This window comes from Pseudophryne corroboree, chromosome 1 (assembly GCF_028390025.1).
Source record: "Pseudophryne corroboree isolate aPseCor3 chromosome 1, aPseCor3.hap2, whole genome shotgun sequence".
NCBI lineage: Eukaryota > Metazoa > Chordata > Amphibia > Anura > Myobatrachidae > Pseudophryne > Pseudophryne corroboree.
In genome coordinates, this window is record NC_086444.1 from 607,577,511 (window position 1) to 607,603,912 (window position 26,402).

The following is a 26,402-nucleotide window of genomic DNA, read 5'->3' on the forward strand; positions in this document are numbered from 1 at the left end:
TCTAGTGAGAGGCCCTGTAGATCGGAGAACCAGTGCAGTCTGGGCAACGCTGGAGCGATCAGAAGTAGGATTCCTCCTTCTTGCTTGAACTTCCTTATCTCTGGGCAGGAGTGACACCGGAGGGAACACTTACGGCAGCCGAAAGTTCCATGGAATTGCCATAGCGTCCACAAACGCTGCTTGAGAATCCCTTGTCCTTGCTCCGAAGACTGGAACCTTGTGATTGTGTCGAGACGCCATCAGGTCCACATCTGGAAGGCCCCACTTGTCCATGAGAAGTTGAATCTCCTCTGAATGGAGGCTCTACTCTCCGATGTGTACGTCCTGACGACTGAGAAAGTCCGCTTCCCAGTTTAGGACCCCTGGAATGAACACTGCGGATATGGCCGGCAGATGGCGTTCTGCCCACTGAAGAATCTGTGATATTTCCCTCAATGCCATGTGGCTACGAGCTACGAGTGCCGCCTTGATGATTGATGTAAGCCACCGTGGTGGCGTTGTCCGATTGTACTTGAACAGCTCTGTTCTGTATTAGATGCTGGGCCATTGTCAACGCATTGAACACCGCCCGCAGTTCCAGAATGTCCCCTGTAATAGTGCCACTTTCATATAATGCCCCCTGTAGTAGTGCAGCTTAAATATAATGCCCCCTGTAGTAGTGCTGCTTACACATAATGCTCCCTGTAGTAGTGTCACTTATATATAATGCCCCTGTAGTAGTGCCGCTTACATATAATGCCCTGTAGTAGTGCGGTTTACACATAATACCCCCTGTAGTAAAGGCACTTACACACGTTATGCCCAGACACACATGCATACATACAACCATACACACACAGATATACACACACACATACAAACCCACACACACAGATATACACACATACAAAAATACACACACATACAAAAATACACACAGATATACACACACACACACACACACACACACACACACACTTTATCACTCACTCTCTTTCCATAAACTTACATTTCACAGCCTAGCTGGCTGGAGCTGTGCTGTAGCAGCCTGTAACTCTGTGTGACAGGCACAGCAGTGGGCAGCAACAGGGGACATCAGCAAGGATGCAGAGCAGGGAGAGCCTGGTGCCTCCCTGCTCTGCATCCCTTTGCTGAACATGTAGCGCCGAGTCTGCTGGTGAGTATATACAGATGTATCCTCTTACATCTTTGCTCCGTGCATTACACATAACGCGTGAGTGCCATGTGACTCAGTAGTGCTGAGCTTCCTTTTTGCATTATTTTCGCAAAATTCATCTTAGATTCAAAGTAATGTAATAGGACGCATGGGCAGCTTCTGCTGATTAAAATTATATGGAGCATGCATATATTGTGTGTGTGACTTCGACAGTATTTGCATGCAAAATGCTATGCTAAAGTGTTTTCATGGAAAACACTAACGTGGCATTTCGGATGCAGAAATGGCAGCAATTATACACAGAATTTCTCTAACGTCCTAGTGGATGCTGGGGACTCCGTCAGGACCATGGGGAATAGCGGCTCCGCAGGAGACAGGGCACAAAAGCAAGCTTTTAGGATCACATGGTGTGTACTGGCTCCTCCCCCTATGACCCTCCTCCAAGCCTCAGTTAGGTTTTTGTGCCCGTCCGAGAAGGGTGCAATCTAGGTGGCTCTCTTAAAGAGTTGCTTAGAAAAAGTTTTTAGGTTCTTTATTTTCAGTGAGTCCTGCTGGCAACAGGCTCACTGCATCGAGGGACTTAGGGGAGAGAATTTCAACTCACCTGCGTGCAGGATGGATTGGATTCTTAGGCTACTGGACACCATTAGCTTCAGAGGGAGTCGGAACACAGGTCTCGCCCTGGGGTTCGTCCCGGAGCCGCGCCGCCGACCCCCTTGCAGATGCTGAAGATTGAAGAGGTCCGGAACCAGGCGGCAGAAGACTTTTCAGTCTTCCTCAGGTAGCGCACAGCACTGCAGCTGTGCGCCATTGTCTGTCAGCACACTTCCCACAGCGATCACGGAGGGTGCAGGGCGCGGGGGGGGGCGCCCTGGCAGCAATGTAGAATACCTGTATGGCGAAAAATACATCACATATAGCCCTTGAGGCTATATGGATGTATTTAACCCCTGCCAGACTTCACAATCTCCGGAGAAGAAGCCCGCCGAAAAGGGGGCGGGGCCTATTCTCCTCAGCACACAGCGCCATTTTCCCTCACAGAAAGGCTGAGGGGAAGGCTCCCAGGCTCTCCCCTGCACTGCACTACAGAAACAGGGTTAAAACAGAGAGGGGGGGCACTGATTTGGCGATATATATATATATTAAATGCTATATGGGAGGAACACTTATATAAGGGTTGTCCCTGTATAATTATAGCATTTTGGTGTGTGCTGGCAAACTCTCCCTCTGTCTCCCCAAAGGGCTAGTGGGTCCTGTCCTCTATCAGAGCATTCCCTATGTGTGTGCTGTATGTCGGTACGTGTGTGTCGACATGTATGAGGAAAATGTTGGTGAGGAGGCGGAGCAAATTGCCTGTAATGGTGATGTCACTCTCTAGGGAGTCGACACCGGAATGGATGGCTTACTTATGGAATTACGTGATAAGGTCAACACGCTGCAAGTGGGTTGACGACATGAGACGGCCGGCGAACAAATTAGTACCGGTCCAGGCGTCTCAGACACCGTCAGGGGCTTGTAAAAACGCCCATTTACCTCAGTCGGTCGACATAGACCCAGACACGGACACTGATTTCAGTGTCGACGGTGAAGAAACAAACGTATTTTCCTTTAGGGCCACACGTTAAGGGCAATGAAGGAGGTGTTACATATTTCTGATACTCCAAGTACCACAAAGAAGGGTATTATGTGTGAGGTGAAAAAACTACCTGTAGTTTTTCCTGAATCAGATAAATTAAATGAAGTGTGTGATGATGCGTGGGTTTCCCCCGATAGAAAATTATTGGCGGTATACCCTTTCCCGCCAGAAGTTAAGGCGCATTGGGAAACACCCCTCAGGGTGGATAAGGCGCTCACACGCTTATCAGAACAAGTGGCGGTACCATCTACGGATAGGGCCGTACTTAAGGAGCCAGCTGATAGGAGGCTGAAAAATATCCTAAAAAGTATACACACACATGCTGGTGTTATACTGTGACCAGCGATCGCCTCAGCCTGGATGTGCAGAGCTGAGGTGGCTTGGTCGGATTCCCTGACTAAAAATATTGATACCCTTGACAGGGACAGTATTTTATTGACTATAGAGCATTTAAAGGATGCATTTCTATATATACGAGATGCGCAGAGGGATATTTGCACTCTGGCATCAAGAGTAAATGCGATGTCCATATCTGCAAGAAGATGTTTATGGACACGACAGTGGTCAGGGGATGCAGATTCCAAACGGCACAAAGATGTATTGCCGTATAAAAGGGGAGGAGTTATTTGGGGTCGGTCCATGGGACCTGGTGGCCACGGCAACTGCTGGAAGATCCACCGTTTTTTACCCTAAGTCACATCTCTGCAGAAAAAGACACCGTCTTTTCAGCCTCAGTCTTTTCGTCCCTATAAGATATCTGCCCAGGGATAGAGGAAAGGGAAGAAGACTGCAGCAGGCAGTCCATTCCCAGTAACAGAAGCCCTCCACCGCTTCTACTAAGTTCTCAGCATGACGCTGGGACCGTACAGGACCCCTGGATCCTACAAGTAGTATCAAAGGGGCACAGATTGGAATGTCGAGGCGTTTCCCCCCTCGCAAGTTCCTGTAGTCTGCTGTACCAATGTCCCCCTCCGACAGGGAGGCAGTATTGAAAACAATTCACAAGCTGTATTCCCAGCAGGTGATAATAAAATTACCCCTCCTACAACAAGGAAAGGGGTATTGTTCCACACTATAGGGTGGTACTGAAGCCAGAAGGCTAGGTGAGACCGATTCTAAATCTGAAAAATTTGAACACTTACAAGGGTTCAAATCCAGATGGAGTCACTCAGAGCAGTGATAGCGAACTGGGAACAAGGGGACTATATGGTGTCCCGGGACATCAGGGATGCTTACCTCCATGTCCCAAAAATTTGCTTTTCTCACCAAGGGTACCTCAGGTTCGTGGTACAGAACTGTCACTATCAGTTTCAGACGATGCCGTTGGAGTGTCCAAGGCACCCCGGGTCTTTACCAAGGTAATGACCGAAATGAGGATTCGTCTTCAAAGAAAATGGACGACCTCCTGATAAGAACAAGGTCCAGAGAACAGTTGGAGGTCGGAGTAGCACTATCTCAAGTAGTTCTACGACAGCACGGGTGGATTCTAAATATTCCAAAACCGCAGTTGTTCCGACGACACGTCTGCTGGTCCTAGGGATGATTCTGGACACAGTCCAGGAAAAGGGTGTTTCTCCCAGAGGAGAAAGCCAGGGAGTTATCCGAGCTAATCGGGATCCTCCTAAAACCAGGAAAAGTGTCAGTGCATCATTGCACAAGAGTCCTGGTAAAAAATGGTGGCTTATTACGAAGCGCTTCCATTCGGCAGATTTCACGCAAGAACTCTTCAGTGGGATCTGCTGGACAAATGGTCCGGATCGCATCTTCAGATGCATCAGCGGATAACCCTATATCCAAGGACAAGGGTGTCTCTCCTGTGGTGATTACAGAGTGCTCATCTTCTAGAGGGCCGCAGATTCGGCATTCAGGATTGGATGCTGGTAACCACGGAGGCCAGCCTGAGAGGCTGGGGAGCAGTCACACAGGGAAAAAATTTCCAGGGAGTGTGATCAAGTCTGGAGAATTCTCTCCACATAAATATACTGGAGCTAAGAGCAAATTTGTAATGCTATAAGCTTAGCAAGGCCTCTGCTTCAAGGTCAGCCGGTATTGATCCAGTGGGATAACATCACGGCAGTCGCCCACGTAAACAGATAGGGCGGCACAAGAAGCAGGAGGGCAGTGGTCAAAACTGCAAGGATTTTTCGCTAGACGGAAAATCATGTGATAGCACTGTCAGCAGTGTTCATTCCGGGAGTGGACGACTGGGAAGCAGACTTCCTCAGCAGGCACGACCTCCACCCGGGAGAGTGGGAACTTCATCGGGAAGTTTTCCGCATGATTGTGAACCGTTGGGAAAGACCAAAGGTGGAAATGATGGCGTCCCGCCCGAACAAAAAAACGGGACAGGTATTGCGCCAGGTCACGAGACCTTCAGGCGATAGCTGTGGACGTCCTGGTAACACCGTGGGTGTAACAGTCGGTGTATGTGTTCCCTCTTCTGCTTCTCATAACCAAGGTATTGAGAATTATAAGACGTAGAGGAGTAAGAACTATACTCGTGGCTCCGGATTGGCCAAGAGGGACTTGGTACCCGGAACTTCAAGAGATGCTCACAGAGGACTAATGGCCTCGGGAGCTAAGATGGGATTTGCTTTCAGCAAGAACCATGTCTGTTCCAAGAGGAACCGTGGCATCTGCCTCTAAGAAAGGACCTGCTCCAGCAGGGACCTTGTCTGTTCCAAGACTTACCGCGACTGCGTTTGACGGCATGGCGGTTGAACACCGGATCCTAAGGGAAAAGGCATTCCGGAAGAGGTCATACCTACCCTGGTCAAAGCCAGGAAGGAGGTGACCGCACAACGTTATCACCACATGTGGTGAAAATATGTTGCGTGGGTGAGGCCAGGAAGGCCCCACGAAAAAATTTCAACTAGGTCGATTTCTACACTTCCTGAAAACAGGAGTGTCTATGAGCCTCAAATTGGGGTCCATTAAGGTTCAAGTTTCGGCCCTGTAGATTTTCTTCCAGAAAAAATTGGCTTCAGTTCCTGAAGTCCAGACGTTTGTCAAGGGAGTATTGCATATACAGCCCCTTGTGTGCCTCCAGTGGCACCGTGGGATCTCAACGTAGTGTTGGGATTCCTCAAATCATATTGGTTTGAACCGATCAAATCTGTGGATTTGAAATATCTCACATGGAAAGGGACCATGTTGTGGCCCTGGCCTCGGCCAGGCGATTGTCAGAATTGGGGGCTTTGTCTTAAAAAAAGCTCATATTTGTTTTTCCATTCGGACAGGGCAGAACTGCGGACTCGTCCCCAGTTTCTTCCTAAGGTGGTGTCAGCGTTTCGCCTGAAACAACATATTGTGGTGCCTGCGGCTACTAGGGACTTGGAGGACTCCAAGTTGCTAGACGTTGTCGGGGCCCTAAAAATATATATATATATATATTTCCAGGACGGCTGGAGTCAGAAAGTCTGACTTGCTGTTTATATTGTATGCACCCCAAAAGATGGGTGCTCCTGCTTCTAAGCAGACTATTGCTCGTTGGATTTGTAGTACAATTCAGCTTGCACAGTCTGTGGCAGGCCTGCCACAGCCAAAATCTGTCAATGCCCATTCCACAAGGAAGGTGGGCTCATCTTGGGCGGATGCCCGAGGGGGTCTCGGCTTTAAAATTTTGCCGAGCAGCTACGTGGTCAGGGGGGAACACGTTTGTAAAATTCTACAAATTTGATACCCTGGCTGAGGAGGACCTGGAGTTCTCTCATTCGGTGCTGCAGAGTCACCCGCACTCTCCCGCCCGTTTGGGAGCTTTGGTATAATCCCCATGGTCCTGACGGAGTCCCCAGCATCCACTAGGACGTTAGAGAAAATAAGATTTTACTTACCGATAAATCTATTTCTCGTAGTCCGTAGTGGATGCTGGGCGCCCATCCCAAGTGCGGATTGTCTGCATTACTTGTACATAGTTATTGTTACAAAAATCGGGTTATTATTGTTGTGAGCCATCTTTTTTAGAGGCTACTTCATTGTTATCATACTGTTAACTGGGTTCAGATCACAAGTTGTACGGTGTGATTGGTGTGGCTGGTTTGGGTCTTACCCGGGATTCAAGATCCTTCCTTATTGTGTACGCTCGTCCGGGCACAGTACCTAACTGAGGCTTGGAGGAGGGTCATAGGGGGAGGAGCCAGTACACACCATGTGATCCTAAAAGCTTGCTTTTGTGCCCTGTCTCCTGCGGAGCCGCTATTCCCCATGGTCCTGACGGAGTCCCCAGCATCCACTACGGACTACGAGAAATAGATTTATCGGTAAGTAAAATCTTATTATAGGCATGCTACATATCATTTTAAGCAACTGACGCTGCTTATGCGCCCTAATGCATTTCTTTGCATCTAAGATGCATTTTCGTGGAAAAAATGCAAAAAAAGACGCTCGGCACCACAGAGTCCTGCAACAGCATGGCACAACTTCAAGAGCTGTTTAGCGTGACTGCAGCAAGGATGTAAGAGGACACATCTGTATATATATATATATATATATATATATATATAATGTAAGAAAATGTAGGGTACAATAAAGAGTAGTTACTTGCTCTCTACAATAAAAATGATGTAGGTGTATTAACGGAAAAGATAATTGAGTTATCTTCTCTGTTAAGCCTTTCCTACATAACCGTGAACATTGTGGCAGTGCATTCTGAGTGCATGCCCTTGTAAAGTCACGCACCAGTGGGTGGGTTTCATAGGGCCACAACTGCTGGGAAAATACGATACTGCCTGTAGTTTTCAGAGGACTCTCTGAGCTCTGAGCAGCTGTACAGATCTCAGTGGTTGAGCCGTGAGGCAAAGTACTGTATGTTGGCTGCAGCAGTGGTGAGCATGGCGGATTCCACCCCCAGGGTATCCTGTTCTGTGTGGCGGCACCTGCTGTACTTCCTTCTTTATGGCCCTGCTCCACCACCCCAATCTCTGTGCCACTGGCAACTTTTTCTGCATGTTTAAATACATTTTTAGCATAGCCCCTATAATAAATAGCCCTACAAAAAATATTGCAGCCCTGAAATAACATTCCCAATCAACTAATATGTGGTGTTAAGTAATGTTCATTTTTGGAGCTGATAACAATTTTCAATAAATAGATCTCTTAAGGACTGGTTTAAAATACCCACGGTGCTTACCACAGGTGTGTAGCTAAGGGGTTTAATGCCCGCAGCTATTCAGTTACATTTGCACAAATGGTAAGGCCATGGCTAATGCATAACCCACAGATTCAATGTTAAGTGCCCAGAGATATGGGTTAATGTGCTTGCACCAGTCATGGTAAGGACAGAAAGCCCTACTTACCACAGATTTCTGCTTACATCTCAGGAGGGTGTGAGCAGAAATCTGCGGTAAGTGCAGTCTATATGCTTACTGTGGGCTGTAATTGAATAGCTCCAGGCTCTTAACCTGGGATTTACAAACCCAAATTGAATCTGGCCCTTAGTCCAGATTTTTTCACAACTCTTTGAACACATGTACAATACGCATGCATAAGATATTTCTTAGCATGATCATTGATAGGCAAATATGTGTATGAGTTTGAGGGCTCTAATTATAAAAGTACTAAGAGCTCATCTCCTGCTGTTTATCCATCTGAATATGGCAAATATGTGTATGAGTTAGAGGACTCTAATTATGAAAGTACTAAGAGCTTTTCTCCTGCTGTTTATCCATCTGAAGATGGCATTAGGTACACTTACCAGTCGGTAGTCAGGGAGAAAAACGGGGAAGAGACTGGTCTGTCCCATAGTGTACTGGTCACTTGGCACCTAATGTCACAAAGGGGTGTGTCACACACTGTGGCGCTGCTCATGCGTCAACATGATACATGTGCTTTACAGTCAGGCTGCATACACTTTATGAAATATTGCATACAACATTGCATAGTGTGTACACAAGATTTATCACATGATGCGTGGCCCCGCAGATCGCATTTGACATCCAACATCTGACTTGCATGCAGTCTTGATAGTGCAACACATACAACCACATGATTTCAAGGCGTAGACGTCATCCTGGACCCTTCTCCTCATTCTTGTGCTCCCTTAAAAACAATACCAGCCCTATAAGATATAATTTCATCTTATCTTATTGTTTCACACTGTATGCCCAAAATCGTATGTTGGGCAATTGTATACAATATCGCATGGGGCGCACATATCCTTCTAGTGTGTGCATAGTCTTACAGATGTCTGACGCAACTGTGAAGACATCTCGGAACAGTTAGAAAGTCTTCGCAGGATACACCTTTACCTAATGATCTGTCCTGGCTTTAGTAAATATATTAACTTGACAAATGTTGCTAAGCAAAAGGCAGCAAAAGTTGCACAATTTGACAATCCCTTTCCTTGAATCTTTTTAAATAGACCCCTGAGGTAAATGGATAAATGCCTTAAACACAGAGAAGCTGTCTCGTAATACACAGGATATACAGTTCTAGATGCACCATCGATCAGATGAAATATCACTTACCTATGTAGAAGTTAGTGGCAGTCCTCATTTGCTTGTGTTTGGAAATAACATAGATAACCAATGAGTTCCCAGCAAGTCCTACCACCATGAGCATGGCAAAGAAGAGGGGCACAAGCCAGGCGTCCACCAACTGGGGCGGTTTAGGGGGGTCCTCCCGTCCCTCAGAGACGTTGTTACATGGGTACAGCACCAGTCCCATGCAGGAGTCGTTAAAGAGTGAGGAATAGTTCTCCATGTGAGGGCTGGATGGGAACTCCTGCATCATTCCTCCAGGTGCCGTGTTCCCACTCTACAGGTGACAGTGTCAGGGCGCTCACTCACAGCTAGGAGAATACACAAGCAGGAGGAGGAAGGACCCTCAGTGACACTTGCTGACTGCAGGCAGTGTAGCTATGGAGCCTTCCTGCTGATGAAGGTCTCTCTGTCACTCGGACTACGACCTGCCCGGGACGCTAGCTGCCTCTCCGGAGCACGGGCACCCGTATGCCGGGAGTCAGGCGTCCCTCTGCCAGGAGCAGATTCGGACACGTTACGTCAGCAGCTGCTGTTCATACGCACAGCGGTCACACACTGCCGGCTACATACATGTAGTAATGGCTCTGTATAGTGACACTGCTTGTACGGGGGTTCCTGTGGAAGGGGGACACAGATTACATGTAATAGCTCTGTAATCGTAGAGAGACTATGGAGCGTGGGCTGCGCCTTTGTACAGTATGCGTGACCAAAGCAACTGAGGAACAGAACATTGCTATATACTTTCTATGCATACTGTAGTTTTGGATCTGTGGGTAAGCAGCTTGTGGAGTTATTAGTGAGAGGTACTCTGCTAGGTAATCGTTGTATTAAATAAGAATTACTGGTTTATATAAAGAGTATTTCCTGCACTAATTCTGATTGATAAAGAGATATAATCCACATCAAACCAGTGGTTTATAGTATAATAATGACTTTTATTAACAGTTTAAACTATATCAAAAGTCTCCTCATACTGCTGCCGTCTTTTATAGTCGGATCATTAGTAAAATAAATGGTTCATGCAAATGGATATTTCGGCAAAACTAAACCTTTGGGTCTGTTAAACAAAATTTAGACAAAAACTTCACAGTGGTTAGTTTTCTCGCTTACAGTATATCCTAAAATATGTTTAAATTCTCATTTGTTTTTATTTAACTCTTTACAATTTACAGACATTACTACTATTGCTACATTTAATTGTATTTACATTTCAGCTTGTGCTGTACATTGACTTCTTTGGGCTATGTAGCAGGTAACCTACAGTACAGTATATGGCAAAAAAAGGTGAAGTACAGTAGGGACTATTACTGGCACCTGCCTACATGGTACACATTTCTCCAGTCTCAGTACTATAATGTTCATTAGGATGTACGTATTTTCCTGTTTTTACAGTTATACATAAAGTCAAGTACATCATTGTGGATACTCATGTCCAACAAGCTAAACCTATAGTAAAAGGTATAATTCAAGTTAACATAACTTAACTGCTTCAGAACATCATTAAATCTGTTCAGAACATTAAAACGTGTACCCCCGCAGGCTCACTTTGCTCACCACACTTCAAGCATGGTGGCTCGATTCGCTACTGCTGGGCTCGCCACAGGTTACTATTTCCATATGCAGTCCAGTTGGGCAGTACGGATGGTGTAATGGTTAGCATTACTGCCTCACGGCGCTGGTCATGGGTTCGATTCCCATCATGGCCCTAACTGTGTGGAGTTTGTATATTCTCCTCGTACTTCTGTGGGTTTCCGGGGGATACTCTTGTTTCCTCCCACAATTCAAAAATATACTGAAATGTTAATTGGCTCCCAACCAAAATTAACCCTAGTGTGTAAGTGTGTAAGCATGTGTATATGGTAGGGAATATAGATTGTAAGCTCCACTGGGGCAGGGACTGGTGAATGGCCAATCTGGCCAATTATCTGTAAAAGTACTGCAGAATACATGTGCACTACATAAATAACTGGTGATTAATAAATAAATAAATTGTAGTAGTAGCATTACCCTTTCCAATAGATGTCTGAGGAGAAGGGGGGGGGGGGGGGTCCCATGTTCTTAAGTTGAGCCAAAAGGTCCTCCCAAAACATCACATTAGCTGCTCATGAGCCCTTTGGTTGGTGACCCCACACCCATTAGCATTAGTACAAGTGGTTGAAAGTAATTTTGGTTACAGTTCTTTGTTTTCCAATACCAAGAAAGACATCTTGCAGGCCCTGTTGCTAGAGAGGGGTCGGGACCAATCATGGGGCATGGCAACACTCTTCTCGCTAAAGTATGTTTTGTGAATAATCTGCATGCTGCTATGCCACCATTTCTGGCTCGGGGCCCCAGACAATCCCAGGCTCAGATATTTAAGGATTGCCATTGATGGTTATCTCTGCTGTGGGGTACGACAAGCCACAAGTAAATCAGGTTCAGAGGTGGAGTTAAGTGATGCAGTGTGGAGGTGGGACAAAGCCCTGTGACCCCTGCATCAGAAAAAAACCCAGCACTGAGTGGCAGCCATTGATGGTGGCGAACCATTCGATCTCTGCCATTGATGGAAAATTATTGATGGTTGATGGCCATCCTTGCTGATAATCTGTAGCTGCCACCCCATCTGGGCACCTCTGCCTACCTCATTTACTTGTTCTCCCTGATTCACTGAGTATTATTAACTGACTAACCCAACTACAAGTGCAACCGCTCATTAACCTCTGTTTACCAAATATTTCAGTTTGGCATGCAGTGATATAGGCAATTAAAGTCATGTCTGTGGATATGGTGTTCTTTTGTGATTTGATTTTTATTATTATATTTTTTGGTCCAGCTTATCCCAATTAAGCAACAAAAAAGAGAGACTCTCAAGGGACAGAATTCTTCCCACAGGTTTCTGATCAATGCAGAAACAAAGTAAGAGTAAAATAATGTTCTGCCTCAACAAACACCAGACATATGTGCTATGAAAGTTTATGCAAATGCCTGTCAATCCTATGTAGCTTTAAGTGCTACTAGATGGTTTAGTTATAACGAAAGCTAAGAATATGAAGGAGAAATACATTTATTGTTTATTTACAATGTATGTGAAAATGCACAGTACCTAATAAGAGTTAATTAGCTTTAATGGAGTGAGTGTAAATTAGACAGAGAACCACATATATAGAGAATGAACTAGGTAGTGCTCCGAGTAAAATCCTTTTGGCGTTGTACTTCAATTCGCGTAAGTGCACCAAGATTTCCATGAAATGCACAGGTTCTAAAGTGGTTAGACTGTTACTATCACATCCACAGATGTTGTAAAGTGCACCTCTACAGAATTTCCTCATATTCACACACAAAGGTGCAGGACCAGTGCTACCAATTGCCAGCTTAAAGCAGTAGCTTAAGGTCAGAGCCGGCCACAGGCATAGGCAAACTAGGCAATTGCCTAGGACATTTGATATGCCTAGGGGCATCAGCAGCTTCTGCTGATTAAAATGATATGCGGCATGCCTATATTCTGTGTGTAGCATTTCATATGCAGATACAGCCACAGTCCCACACAGTATATAGGCATGCTGCATATCATTTTAATCAGCAGAAGCTGCTTGTGCATCCTAGCCAGATAGCAATGCAAATAAGATGCATGTTCATTAAAAAAATGTGCCCGACGTAAGCATTGAGGCAAGATTTATAAGGACACATCTGTATCCAAGCAGAGTCAGAGGTCACAGGTCACAGTGTTAGTGGCAGTGTGAGTGCTGTGTGCATGTGAGTGGGTTGGTTGTGCAGTGTTCGTAATATGTGTAAGGAGCATTATGTGTGTCATGTAAAAATGCATTAATAATGTGCAACATATGTGTAAGGGGCACTATGTGTGTCATCATGTGTATAAGGGCATTAATAATGTGCGGCATATGTGTAACGGTACTACTGTATGTGTGTCATTATGTGTATAGGGGCACTAATAATGTGCTGCAAATGTGTAGGGAGCACAATATGTGTCATTATGTGTATAAGGGCATTAATAATGTGCAGCATATGTGTAAGGGACATTATGTGTAAAAGGACATTAATAAAGGTTGTCATAATGTGTAAGGCGCATTATGTTTATAAGGACATTAATAATGTGTCTCATATGTGTAAGGGGCTTTACTGTGTGGCATTATGTGAATAAGGTGCTCTACTATGTGGCATTGCATATAGAAAGGGGACTACTGTGTCGTCTAATGTGAATAAAGAGCAATAGGGTGTGGTGTAATGTGAATAAGGAGCAATTCAGTGTGATGTAATGCGAATAAGGGGCTCTACTGTGAGGAGTAACGTTTATTATTATTATTATTATTATTATTATTATTATTATCCTTTATTTATATGGCGCCACAAGGATTCCGCAGCGCCCAATTACAGAGTACATATGCACATAATCAAAACAGGAAAACAGTGACTTACAGTTGATGACAATTTAGGACAAGTACAGGGTAACTAAGCATAACTACACCAGTAAATGACAGAGAAGTTCCAGGTGGCCAAAAAACTGCTTGATTTGGGCAGTTGAGTATTATTAAAGTAAGAAAAGGATAAGCACATGAGGGAAGAGGGCCCTACTCGTGAGAGCTTACAATCTAAGGTAAAGTTTATAAGGTAAAGTGATACTACTGTGGGATGTAATATGAATTATGGACACTATCGCATGATCAAAAGTGAATAAAGTTGCAGTACTGTGTGGCGTAATTGGAATTGGGGTTACTATTGTGTGGCCATGCCTCTTGCCAGCAAAAACACACCCCTTTTTGGCCTGTGCGCCAAATGTGCGAACTGTTCCTATTTAAAATATAGGGGGTACAAACACCAAAATAAGGACTGCAATGGATGAGGGGTGGTGGTGCTGGGAAAGAGGTGCAAGGTCAGAGGTGGAACCAGTGGTGGTGCTAGGGGGCACCAGCCAAAATCTTGCCTAGGGCATCCTATTAGTTAGGGCCGGCTCTGCTTAAGGTGCTACAATTCTGAAGTGGGGGGGGGGGGGGGGGGTCACCATAGAGCTGGCTTACATGCACCTAAAATAAGTCATACTTTTATCATATCATGTTGGAAACAGCTGTAGAGCTCAATTATATATATATATATATATATATATATATATATGTAAAAACAGAGATTAATACTGCGCCACATGTGATAAAAAACAGATATATGATAAAACAGGCAACCCTAAATGATACTCCCCAGTGCTAGTAATGGGGCGTCAGCTTAGTCCCTCAATAAACCAGGGGTGGTAAATCCCTGAGGAGAATTATGTGAGATACGGGGGGAGGGGGATATATAGCGACCACTGTATCAATAAATACTTTCAGGCGCCCACAGTGATAAAATCTAATTTAATATTGAACACAAAGATGCATAAAAACATACATAAAAAATGGGACAACAATAAATACACAGCTCGACTAAAAGCACTAAATGAATTAAGAACTACAGTAAAAATATTTAAAATCAAATTTTCCTTATCTTAGGAGTGAGGTAGGTACAGGTCACCCAACGCGTTTCGTCTGATGAGACTTCTTCAAGGGGTAGGGACAGAATGAGTGTGGCTCTGCTATTTATAGCCATAGTATTAAGTGGGAGGGGTGTGACATCATAGGAGGTCATATGACCTAGTTAACTGTAAATCACTTAGAAAGCATCAACATTGTAGTCACAACATTGCCAGGTTACCAGGAGCTAGGAGCACATAGCAGCAGAGCAAAACGAACAGGCTGCAAGTCATAAAATAGCTTGTAAATAATATAAAGAGACGATTTGCGGTGACTTCCGCCACACTTCCGGGTGCGGCGGACGCGACACGTCACTTCCGCCCCACTTCCGGCATCCATTGCGCATGCGCCCGCAGCGATTTTCTCCATTCTGGACAGCACAAGATACTCATAGAGGGAGTGTGGAATTTGTCCATATAACAGTGGCCATTTTAGAAGGGATTTTGCCAGTATCTTCCATGTAGCGGCGGCCATTTTCTAGGAGTCCATAACAGTCAAAATACAAGTACTCCAGAAATCCACATAGAAGAAAATAAATAAATAAATACAGGTTGAGTATCCCATATCCAAATATTCCGAAATACGGAATATTCCGAAATACGGACTTTTTTGAGTGAGACTGAGATAGTGAAACCTTTGTTTTCTGATGGCTCAATGTACACAAACTTTGTTTAATACACAAAGTTATTAAAAATATTGTATTAAATGACCTTCAGGCTGTGTATATAAGGTGTATATGAAACATAAATAAATTGTGTGAATGTACACACACTTTGTGTAATGCACAAAGTTACAAAAAATATTGGCTAAAATTACCTTCCTGCTGTGTGTATAAGGTGTATATGTAACATAAATGCATTCTGTGCTTAGACTTGGGTCCTATCACCATGATATCTCATTATGGTATGCAATTATTCCAAAATACGGAAAAATCCGATATCCAAAATACCTCTGGTCCCAAGCATTTTGGATAAGGGATACTCAACCTGTATATCAGAGGCATATCATTAATTATGAACATCTCATCCTCTTAGTTAGAGTATAGAACCAATAGTAAACAAGCCCATTGGTGGATAATACAGATAATAATCAACAGCAAGGTGTATGGTTAAAAGGTATAAGAATTATGTATTAAAATACTACAAACAAATTTTTATCTTTCAGTATACTATCGACCCTTTAGATAGTTCATAGAGGTGGAATATATATATATTAGTAATCGAATGTCCAAATGATAAACATATGTTACTTAGGATACTCCATATACCTATTGAGTTTAATGAAAACAAGTAAACGAATATGCAGAGAGACAGTGCGTGAATGTGAGACAACCCGTATTGCTAATACTGGTGCACGTTACTATAGAATATATAATAGTGAGTGGGCAGAAATTATTAATAATAATATAAATGTTAACGATGCTGATTGCAGATAAATACCGGCTCAGAGTACATTACCTTCCTTAGGCCTCTATTAATACCCGTTCTATACAGTACCTGATCTTCCCAGGCGGTCCCCCTCACTGGTACTGATCAGGCCCACGCTGCTTGGCTTCCAAGATCGGATGTATTTGGGCATTTCCAGCAAGGTTTGACTGTACCGACGTTGTGCCTTAATATGTAATCACTCCGCACCGTGTCAATAATCTAAACTCATAAATTCTTAAATGTGAAATATTATGTGAGTGTATATGCAGTGAATTATAATATTTCTACAGTAAGACGGGTGGAGTAGTGGGGGGGGGGGAGGGCGGTTTCGTATAAAGGGTCGATAGTATACTGAAAGATAAAAATTTGTTTGTAGTATTTTAATACATAATTCTTATACCTTTTAACCATACACCTTGCTGCTGATTATTATCTGTATTATCCACCAATGGGCTTGTTTACTATTGGTTCTATACTCTAACTAAGAGGATGAGATGTTCATAATTAATGATATACCTCTGATATATTTATTTATTTATTTATTTTCTTCTATGTGGATTTCTGGAGTACTTGTATTTTGACTGTTATGGACTCCTAGAAAATGGCCGCCGCTACATGGAAGATACTGACAAAATCCCTTCTAAAATGGGCACTGTTATATGGACAAATTCCACACTCCCTCTATGAGTATCTTGTGCTGTCCAGAATGGAGAAAATCGCTGCGGGCGCATGCGCAATGGATACCGGAAGTGGGGCGGAAGTGACGTGTCGCGTCCGCCGCACCCGGAAGTGTGGCGGAAGTCACTGCAAATCGTCTCTTTATATTATTTACAAGCTATTTTATGACTTGCAGCCTGTTCGTTTTGCTCTGCTGCTATGTGCTCCTAGCTCCTGGTAACCTGGCAATGTTGTGACTACAATGTTGATGCTTTCTAAGTGATTTACAGTTAACTTGGGACAAAATATTACACACCTGTTCTATAGACTTAATGAAGCTCCTGGTCGATGAAAAGAAAAAATCCCTCTCATCCATAGAGACTGAGATTAAGAAAAAGGAGAAAGAGCTGGAACCTTTCAAAGACAAGGAGGACTACAGAATAAACGAGAAAGTACTTAATAAGAAGTTGGAATGTATCGAGGAGGAGGTGATTAAAGGGAAGGAAAATAAATTCTTAAGGGACAAGAACGATTACGAACAAGGGAGAGTGAAAAACTGGAGCAGATTCAAATCCATGGGACAATTTAACCAGAAAGAAGATAGAGGAAATTGGAAAACTGTCACCACAAGAAATAACACTGCACAGAATAAAAACAAGGATACTCCGAACAGTGATATAAAGACATCAAATAGATTCACGGCCCTGCAGAGATTTGGTTCTAACAGTGACCAGGATTTTTTATCCCAATGACAGGGTGCAAGGCCAAAAAACACCATAAGGTATCCGGTGAAAGAGGACATACGTTATGCATCGCCCCTCAAAAGAAGACTAACAGAAGAAGAGGATGCCGAGGAGGCAGGAGGGAGGGAATAACAAAAGAAAAGTAGTATAGTAACGGTTAATCCAAGAGAAAAAGGCATTTTTAACTTATCCCAACATGTTTTAACTAAACCCGAAATATCTCTTTTAGACAAAGGACTATCATTCGCACCAACAACGGGTCTAAATAAATTCGAAACATTCATTGATCTTAACAAATTTGTCAGAAAATTAACACTAAAGAGGCACTTTTTAAAGAAAGAAGATGCAGTAATAGCCAACTACGAAAGCCGTTCCAAGTCAGGCTTAAAACCAACTTCAAAGTATTACCCGTTGGAGTCAAAAGGAAGTAATATTAGCACATTTTATGAGCTGGTAAAGAAGGACCTGTGCGACATGGACCAAGAGAAGATAAAAGAGAAGAATATTAGCAACAGAGAGAGTGAGGCCCTGAAAAACCTACAAAAAAACAAAGGGATTATCATAAAACAAGCTGACAAAGGGGGGGGGGGGGGGGGCTGGTCATCATGGATCAGGATAAATATATTGCGGAGGCAGAGAGATTACTGTCAGATGGACAATCATATTCCAAACTAACAGGAGACCAGAAGGATGAATTTATTGAAGAATTGAGGACACTCCTACTACATGGACTAAGAACAGAGATTATTACGAAAGAGGAGTACCAATTCTTAATGAGACCAGACCCCACTACCCCCATTTTTTACTTTTTACCAAAAATACACAAAAGCTTGGATAACCCGCCCGGAAGACCAATTGTGGCGGGTATAGACTCACTCACCTCTTATTTATCAGAATACGCCGATGTCTTTTTAAAATCTTATGTGAAGGATCTCCCTTCATACCTTAAAGATACAGCGTCAGTACTGAACCTTCTAAAAGATATTGAGTGGAAGAACTCGTACATGTGGGTGACTATAGATGTTCAATCACTTTACACATGTATTGAACATGAGAAGGGAGTGGCAGCTTGTAAGGAATTTTTGGACAATGACACAGGACTGACAGATAACCACAAGGATTTTATTTGCGACATCATGTATTTTATTCTTCATCACAATTATTTCAAATTTTTAGACCAATTTTATCTCCCAACAGTGTGGTACCGCGATGGGCACAATTTTCGCTCCCAGTTTCGCGAATCTTTTTATGGGTTGTTGGGAGAAAGTTTTTATATATGACCATCACGATTTTAACAAAAATATAATTTTTTATAGGAGGTACATAGATGATATTTTAATAATCTGGGATGGAGATTTGGAACATTTTAACCAATTTTTTAAACATATCAGCATCAATTCGATGAATCTTGCTTTTACATCCAATACAAATAAGACACACATAGAATTCTTGGATCTGGTTCTCACAGAAGAAAATGGGAGAATTACCACCAAAAACTTTATCAAACATGTGGATACTAATAGCTATCTCCATTACAAGAGTGGCCATCTTAGAAGCTGGAAGAACAACATCCCATTGTCCCAGTTCAGCAGAATTAAAATAAACTGCAGCAAACCAGAGGACTGCCAGGAACAGATGGAGATGTACCGGGATAGATTAAAAAAGAAGGAATACCCGGATACCGTATTGGAAAAAGCCATTACCAGAACCAATGAGGCTGAAAGATCAAGGTTATTGGAATATAAAACAACAAAGAAAACTAAAGATTCCACAGCATTCATTACTACCTTTAACCAGCATGAGAAATGTATCCGAGAATCATTTAGAAATCATTGGAGAATATTGCTTATGGACCCCATTCTTAAAGAAATCCTCCCTCCTCATCCCGAAATAGTCTTCAAAAAAAATCACGCAACTTGAAGGATCTACTAGCCCCTAGTATGTTGAAGACAAATAAAGAGAATGACCACACATGGCCTAAATGTGTAGGTTCCTACAAATGTGGACGATGCAACGTATGCAGATATCTACATCCTAACAGAAAAACATTTACGGACAGTGGAAAGAAGAAGGACCACAAAATTAAAGACTATATGAATTGCAAAACCCAATCGGTCATATACCTTCTGGAATGCGAATGCGGTAAACAGTACATAGGAAAGACGAAAAGACCTTTGAAGCTAAGGATACAAGAGCACGTGAGAAACATTAGGAATAAGGTGGAGAGTCATGGGGTCTCCAAACACTTTATTTCTGCACATAATTCCAACCCGGAAGCCCTGACTTTTAAGGCCATCGAACTGGTGAAATTAGGAGACAGAGGAGGAGATCTTGCTAACAAACTTTCACGTCGAGAGATGTTTTGGATTTTCGAACTACAGACACTGCAACCAAAAGGATTCAATGATAATTACGAGATCGCCCCCTTTTTATAATATACGGTAATTTATTTCTGATTCGTCTCTCTCCTCTGTACACTAATCCCCACCTGCATTGTCCTCCCGTACTCCTCACCTCACTGCTAGTCCCCATATACCCCCCTTCCCTCACACCCCCACCCCTCACGAAACCGCCCCCCCCCCCCACTAATCCACCCGTCTCACTGCAGAAATATTATAATTCACTGCATATACACTCACATAATATTTCACATTTAAGAATTTATGAGTATAGATTATTGACACGGTGCGGAGTGATTACATATTAAGGCACAACGTCGGTACAGTCAAACCTCGCTGGAAATGCCCAAATACATCCGATCTTGGAAGCCAAGCAGCGTGGGCCTGATCAGTACCAGTGAGGGGGACCGCCTGGGAAGATCAGGTACTGTATAGAACGGGTATTAATAGAGGCCTAAGGAAGGTAATGTACTCTGAGCCGGTATGTATCTACAATCAGCATCGTTAACATTTATATTAATATTAATAATTTCTGCCCACTCACTATTATATATTCTATAGTAACGTGCACCAGTATTAGCAATACGGGTTGTCTCACATTCACGCACTGTCTCTCTGCATATTCGTTTACTTGTTTTCATTAAACTCAATAGGTATATGGAGTATCCTAAGTAACATATGTTTATCATTTGGACATTCGATTACTAATATATATATTCCACCTCTATGAACTATCTAAAGGGTCGATAGTATACTGAAAGATAAAAATTTGTTTGTAGTATTTTAATACATAATTCTTATACCTTTTAACCATACACCTTGCTGCTGATTATTATCTGTATTATCCACCAATGGGCTTGTTTACTATTGGTTCTAAACTCTAACTAAGAGGATGAGATGTTCATAATTAATGATATGCCTCTGATATATTTATTTATTTTTTTCTTCTATGTGGATTTCTGGAGTACTTGTATTTTGACTGTTATGGACTCCTAGAAAATGGCCGCCACTACATGGAAGATACTGGCAAAATCCCTTCTAAAATGGCCACTGTTATATGGACATATTCCACACTCCCTCTATGAGTATCTTGTGCTGTCCAGAATGGAGAAAATCGCTGCGGGCGCATGCGCAATGGATGCCGGAAGTGGGGCGGAAGTGATGTGTCGCGTCCGCCGCACCCGGAAGTGTGGCGGAAGTCACCGCAAATCGTCTCTTTATATTATTTACAAGCTATTTTATGACTTGCAGCCTGTTCGTTTTGCTCTGCTGCTATGTGCTCCTAACTCCTGGTAACCTGGCAATGTTGTGACTACAATGTTAATGCTTTCTAAGTGATTTACAGTTAACTAGGTCATATGACCTCCTATGATGTCACACCCCTCCCACTTAATACTATGGCTATAAATAGCAGAGCCACACTCATTCTGTCACTACCCCTTGAAGAAGTCTCATCAGACGAAACGCGTTGGATGACCTGTACCTACCTCACACCTAAAATAAGGAAAATTTGATTTTAAATATTTTTACTGTAGTTCTTAATTCATTTAGTGCTTTTAGTCCAGCTGTGTATTTATTGTTGTCCCATTTTTTATGTATGTTTTTATGCATCTTTGTGTTCAATATTAAATTAGATTTTATCACTGTGGGCGCCTGAAAGTATTTATTGATACAGTGGTCGCTATATATCCCCCTCCCCCCGTATCTCATATATATATATAGGAAATGGAGAATACAAGCGCCCAACGAGTGTATAAATAATATACAAGGTGAAAGCAGGTACAGGAGATAGTAAATGCGGCCCGGATCAATTATCTGGTTTAAGAAGGCATTGATCAGACAGCCATCATTTGAAGCTTAGTACATGCAAAAGAGAAAACAGCAAAACATAGTGTGTACCATTCGCAGCAATGTCATATATCACTGTCTGAAATAGCAAGGCATCCATAGGAAACCAGCTTATTCCCAATTAGAATCAATTATCAGCCTCAGCAGTGTAAAGTTTAAAATACATACATTTAATAAAATGACATAAGAATGGCTGAAAAACACACGTACAAGATTAAACAGTATATAAAGCTTATCTGTCATTAAAGGAGATAGCAGCAAAGCGTCCCAACGCATTTCGTCCATCAATGGGGGACATTCCGAGTTGATCATAGCTGTGCTAAATTTAGCACAGCTACGATTGTAAACTCAGACATGCGGGGGGACGCCCAGCACAGGGCTAGTCCACCCCACATGTCAGTGCCCCCCCCCCCCTGCACAAATACAAAAGCATCGCACAGAGGCGATGCCTTTGTATCTGTGGAGTAACTCCCGGCCAGTGCAGCTCTTGTGGCTGGCCGGGAGTTGTGTGCCGCTGGCCGCAGCGGCTGCGTGAGACATCACGCAGCCGCCGCACCATGCCCCCCCAATGGTCCGGCCACGCCTGCATTGGCATGACCACGCCTACCATTCAGCCCCCTTCCGCCCAGCGACCACCTCTGTCTCAGAGGTTATCGCTGGGCACCGCACTGCGGCGCCGGTGCATGCGCAGTTCCGACCCGATCGCTGTGCTGCGACAAACTGCAGCAAGCGATTGGGTCGGAATGACCCCAATATCTGGACTTCATCAAGGGGATAGACACAATGAGTCTGGAGGCTCCATTTATACCAGAAGGAGATAATTGTTTATGTCCAACAGTTATGACCTCACTTCCTGTGCTTCTGGGTTATCATATAGAGACCGATATAAATAGATCATATAGTTATATATCCACCCAATGGTGAGGTATAAAATTAAATACAGCTAGTGAGTGAACTCAAGATAGAAAACGAGCTTAAATAACCTATTTAGTGCATAAAAATTATGGTGGAACACACGTTGGAACGCACCACCGTCTAGAACGGCGGTGGAATGCACGTTGAACGCCCCACCATTTTGTACGTCAGTTCCACTTGGAGACAGAACGCAGCCAGTACTGAGCTCTGGCTTCCGGCGCTGTCACTGTGCGCTATGGGTCTCTCCCATAGTGCTGAAGAGCAGGCGCCCAGAGGACTGCAGTGGCCGGACACGGAGCGGGGCTTGGTGAGTATGGTGTATTTTGTTTATTGTTTTTTCTGTTGTACAGCGCCATCTACTGGGGGCAAACCACTAGGGTCATTACTACAGAGGGGCATCTACTGGGGGGCAAACTACTGGGGTCCGTTACTACAGAGGGGCACCTACTGGGGGCAAACTACTGGGGGGCATTACTACAGAGGGGCACCTACTGGGGGGCATTACTACAGAGGGGCACCTACTTGGGGCAAACTACTGGAGGCATCTACTGTGGGCAAACTACTGGGGGCACCTACTGTGGGTCATTACTACAGAGGGGCACCTACTGGGGGCAAACTACTGGGAGGCATCTACTGGGGGACATTACTACTGGGGGGCATCTACTGGGGGCAAACTACTGGGGGACATTAATACTGGGGGGCATCTACTGGGAGGCAAACTACAGAAAGATATTACTACTGGGGGGCATCTAATGGGGCAAACTACTGTGGGGCATCTACTGGGGGAAAACTACTGGGGGGCATTATTACTGGGGGCAAGCTACAAGGGGGCAAGCTACTGGGGGCAAACTACAAGGGGGTAAACTACAGGAGGGCATTACTACTAGGGGCATAACTACAGGGGCGTTACTACTGGGGGCGTAACTACAGGAGCAATACTACTTGGGGGCATTACTACTTGGGGGCATTACTACTGGGGGCTAAACTACAAGGGGGCATAACTGAAGAGCCTAAACTATAGGGGGGCATTACTACTGGGGGAATTACTACTGTTGGCTAAACTACAAGGGGCAAACTTCTGGGGCTAAACTACTGGGGGCATTACCACTGGGAGGCTAAACTAAAGGGGGGGGGGGTAAACTACTGGGGTCATAACTGCAGGGGCATTACCACTGGGGGCATAACTACTGGGGCTAAACAACAGGGGGCATTACTACAGGCAACATTACTACTGGGGGCAATACTTCACGGGCATTACTAATGGGGGCACTACTAATAAGGGCATTGTAAAGGGGGCACTTCATAAGAGGCATCACTCCTGGAGACATAAGGGACACTACTACTGGGGGCATTGCATAAGGGGCACCACTACTATGGGCTATATATAAGGGGCACTACCAGTACAGTGGACATTGCATAAGGAGCACTACTACTGTGGGCATTGTATAAGGGGTGCTACTGCTGTGGACATTATGTATATTATGGGGTGCTACTAATGTGGGTATTATTACTATTGTGTGACCACGCCCCTTTTTTGAGACCACACCCCTTTTGCGGTGCACAATACCTTTATTACATGAGCGCCGTGGGGAGGGGGGTGGGTTCCACCACCTCTCTAGGACCACTTTAAGCACTGTATATGTGTGTGTATATATATATATATATATATATATATATATATATATACAGTTACAATTTCCAGCTTGTTACTTACCTGGACATCCGCAGGAGGAGGTGTAGTTACACTTTGTGGACCATTTAGGCATGTACCCTCTGCCCTGGTGACATTTGTAGTACCAGAGGGAAGTTTAGGGGGTAGAAAAGTGAGAACTCCAAATGTAAAGGAGTTGAGGCCTGGCCTATTAATATAAAGGCGGAGTGATGGGGCTAATTAATTATGGAGGGACTATTATTTTTTTCATGGGTTATATGATGGTGGGGGCTATTTAATGTAATAGTGTCATCATAATGGTGCCACTTAATTTAGGGCCTGATTCAAAGACATTTGGTAATGCAGCCGTGATCGTAGCCTCTCTCTCTCAATAGCAGTTGCTGAAATATACAGAATGATATTATACAGTATAAATGCTAATCTCAGTCTTCCCTTTGTGCTCTACCATGTGATGGAGTATTTGAGTGCTGGGACACCCACTTTCAGGCTCTGTGGTCTGTGCAATTGCAATGCAGTTTGTAAACACTCCAATATACTGTAGATGCAACATCATTCTTCGCACCATTGGCATTTGCGGTAGCCTAGGGTCTACTCTAGCTGCTCTCCTCACATCCTACTAAACAGGCCCTTTGAAGCAGTGTAATTGTGATTGGGAATGCAGCAGTGTTCCCAGACAAGCCCGTGACACTCCCATAACACACCCATGAAATGGCCCCTTTGCATTCACATTAAGTCACCTCCCAGTCACCACCCTGAAATGCAGTATTGCAACCAGGGGATGGACTGGGGGCCAAAACCGGGGACACGCGAACACTAGCGACGGGGGTGTGCCACGAGTCAAGGGGGCGTAGACTTGCATCACATCCCCATTTCCATGGAAACGTGCGGGGGTATGCCGCGAGTCAGGGGGCGTGGACTCACGGCATGCCTCCATTTCCATGGAGATGGGCAGGGGGGCGGGGGAACGTCCACAGCAGATAGCCGGAGGCTGCACTGTGCACGGCCTTCCCGGCTGTCTGAATAACAGGACCTGTCCACCAATCCATCGGCCCTTCTGGCATTTGACAGAAGTGCCAGATGGACAGTCCGGCCCTCATTGGAACTGTGAATGCCATTGGGTGCTTGTGTTCGTGAGTATGCAGTACGTTTCCAGGGCTTTTGTGCATGCTCAGCAGCAAAAAAATCTGTGAAGGTGGGTTGATGGGTCTATTGTGTGGTTGAGTGTTCACTCCACACTTATCTCCTCCTCTCTTAACCTTAATATTGGGCTGTTGGGGGTTTGATGGCAAAGCCAAACAATCTTGTTAACACTGGAAAATAACAGTCTTTACAGGTGACTGTTTTTATTGCTGGAAGTCAAGCTCTTGTTCAGTTTTCTCACCTCCTCTTCCATTCTGAAGTGTATTCCTAGGGTTAAATGTAATAGCCTTGAAAGTTGCAGGAGGGTCGGGACTTTGAGTGAGTCTGCCCATTTTTTTTTTAAATCAGCAATCTCCTGCAAGGTAAAACAAACTCGGTTTTACCTTGTCTATCTACAGTATCTGACTTACCCCATTCCAGGGGCCATGCTTTGTGGCTATGATGTCCTCTGCACTTTGTGGTGCTTGTTAGGGCCTTAACTAGTGTAATTGGTGGCATCGTACAGGGCGCATGGCCCTGGGGGCAGCATCATTGCTGCCACATGACAGCTGTATGTGGCTTGCAGAGTGCCTGGAATGGGACCCTGCAGCCAGTAACCCTACTTCAGAGCTGCCAGAAGTATCCCTTGGATGCCACCTGTGAAGATGCCCAGAGCATGCTTAGGTTGTTTTGGGTATTGCTCTACTTACCAGAGCTGTTGGCCAACCCCCTAGATATAACATCATTATGTCATAGATTTAGGGAGCCGGCACAGGCTGTTGGTGGTTGTTTGAGTTATGTGTATTACATGGCACCTATTGCAATGTTCTTCAAAGTACTGTATATGGCATTACTT

At 44.1% G+C, this 26,402-nt stretch overlaps 1 protein-coding gene and 2 pseudogenes across 1 annotated transcript in view; 1 reads left to right on the top strand and 2 right to left on the bottom strand.

The window, feature by feature from the left end:
* Positions 1-9,877, bottom strand: part of KISS1R (KISS1 receptor) — a 264,728-nt gene extending 254,851 nt beyond the window's left edge. Inside the window, exon 1 of the mRNA XM_063914375.1 lies at positions 9,257-9,877. Coding sequence (XP_063770445.1) covers positions 9,257-9,521 — 265 coding nt within the window. The 5' untranslated portion in view covers positions 9,522-9,877. The remainder of the gene's footprint in view (positions 1-9,256) is intronic.
* Positions 9,878-16,250: 6,373 nt separating this feature from the next.
* Positions 16,251-16,368, bottom strand: LOC134949732 (5S ribosomal RNA; annotated as a pseudogene).
* A 3,942-nt stretch (positions 16,369-20,310) lies between these two features.
* Positions 20,311-20,428, top strand: LOC134948269 (5S ribosomal RNA; annotated as a pseudogene).
* Positions 20,429-26,402: the final 5,974 nt, after the last annotated feature.